We start from the raw sequence: 2,199 nt of genomic DNA on the forward strand, positions 1-2,199 counted from the left end.
ATATATTCTGTTTTCCTTTTAATATGAAAAATTTTGTAATTTTATTTTTATTAGTTTTTTTTTAATTAAAATTGTATTATAATATTATTTTATTTTATTTAATATATAATATAATTAATTTTATTTAATATAATAGTTAGTTGTAAAGTTAATTATTTTAGTACATAAACATGAACTAAATGAAAATGGGAAACTAGTTAAAAAAATTTATTTAAAGTTTTATAGTTTTATGTATTGTATTTCAAGTAACGGAAATGTTCTTTTATGGTTTCAGTTAATTATAATAACCCTGATGTGAATTAAAATGAATTAAAAATTATTGTAATCAATTAGTCATGCAAATAAATTGGCCACAGACTGTGCATGTGAAAAGCTGAAGTGAGCGTTCTTTAGGGCTGTAATGAGGGACTCCTGCATGCGTGTGCCGTGAGCATGTGTTGCATGTGTTTCATCACTTCTGTAGGAGGAACCACAGGAGATCATAAAGCCGGTGCCCATCAGCCAAGCGCCCGGGGCCTCCACCGGCCCCGCCAGCATTGCTTATAATAAGACGGCTCGGCCCTTCGGCGGAACGACTAACACCGTCAGATCGGTCAGTCCCAAAGCCTCCATCCCCTCTGCCTCGTCTGCCTTCACCCCAGCCGCTCCGTCCCAGCAGCCTGGCTCCTCCCCCAAACCCGCCTCTGGCCACTCCCCCTTCACTAACTCCTCCTCCACACCATCCTCTGGCTCCTCCTCCCCGGCGAGAGTGATGGCTCCGCCCCCGGCCCCCGCCGCCCCTCATTCGTCCGTCTATAACACGCCCATCAACCTCTACTCCAATGAGAACGTGTGCGTGGTGGCCTTGGGCCAGAGGCGTGGCCTGCTGGAGAGCAAAGCCACAGGGGAACAGCACAACGGGTAGGTGGGGCTTCGACCGGCCAATCAGAATCTACTTCCTGTTCTTCATACTTCTGTTTCCTGCGTTTATTCTTCCTTGCTGTTCTCAGAGGGATCGCTTTGATCTGTTGTTCAGAAAGGGTTTTAATGGCGTGTTAAAGGAATATTCTGTGAACGGTATTTGTGACGCTCTCTGTTAACACAGAAAATCATCTCTACTAATGAGAGGTTTAAAAACTGAGGGACCGAGCTGTGTTATTTTAGTGTAATTGAGATAAAACCAGTAGACTGTTTATAGTTTTTATTCATATTTAGATTTTTTTTTTTTTTGTTATTGTCTGTTTTCATTTGAATGTTTTTTTCAAGTTTTAGTATTTTTTTTGTGTTTTTTTTTATTGTATAGTTTTTATTTAATATTTAGTTCAGTTTTAGTTTTAGTTATTTTAGTACCATTTTAGTATCAAATTAAACTAAATGCTTGAAATGTTGAGATATGTTCAGCAACTAGCTGAACTAAAATCAGTAAAAATCATAAAAAGGATTTTTAAAAATATACTGTATGTCAGTTTAAGTTTGTTTTATTTTAACGTTTTTTTTTATGATTTTAGTTTTAGTTAACTATAATAACCATGGGACCAAGAAAAAAAAACGTATTATATATTTATTTTAAAATGTTGTTGTTATTATTATTGTTATTTAATTTTAATTGTTAATCATTTAATTATTAATTCTAATTCAAAATTATGTATTTATCTTAGTAGTAGCACTTAATCAAATTTTCAATTAAAATATACATTTTTAATTAGTACTTTTGCTAAATCGAAAATGTATATCAGTATGATTTCTTGTCACACAACGATCATTTTTTCATTTAAAAGTTCTTATTTTTATTTAAAAAAATTTTTTTTACTTTTATTAAACACATTAACTAACATTACTCTATTATTTGAGTAATAAATATTACAGCTTATTTTAGACATTAGGAATTGTTTAGAAATGTCATGAATGTAATTTCTGCTCCACTAACGTCACCAAACTGAATTGGAAATGTAAAGGTTTCCAGAATCATTTCATTGCCTTCTATTGGTCAGACAGACAGGAAGTCCCACCCCAAACTCACGTTATTGGTTGAATCAGTGTTACTGCATCAGGCTGCTACAACAAACTAGAGCTTTTAGAACTTTTTAATGTCACATTGTTGCAGTCAACCTACCTTTACATATCTTTAAGAAGATTTGGTGTATTATTAGATGCTGTATATTATCTTTGATATATCTTCTCAACTGGTTGAAAACCATGGGCATCGAGCCCATGCATGTA

General features: G+C 34.2%; 1 protein-coding gene across 1 annotated transcript in view; it reads left to right on the forward strand.

The window, feature by feature from the left end:
* The window catches only part of LOC107727908 (PDZ and LIM domain protein 5-like), a 111,738-nt gene that overhangs the window by 64,415 nt on the left and 45,124 nt on the right, over positions 1-2,199 (forward strand). The window contains exons 5-6 of the mRNA XM_016537943.1: positions 464-900; positions 992-1,056. Coding sequence (XP_016393429.1) covers positions 464-900; positions 992-1,056 — 502 coding nt within the window. The remainder of the gene's footprint in view (positions 1-463; positions 901-991; positions 1,057-2,199) is intronic.

Source organism: Sinocyclocheilus rhinocerous, unplaced genomic scaffold, assembly GCF_001515625.1.
Source record: "Sinocyclocheilus rhinocerous isolate Xijiao unplaced genomic scaffold, SAMN03320098_v1.1 scaffold42, whole genome shotgun sequence".
In the NCBI taxonomy this organism is placed as follows: Eukaryota; Metazoa; Chordata; class Actinopteri; order Cypriniformes; family Cyprinidae; genus Sinocyclocheilus; species Sinocyclocheilus rhinocerous.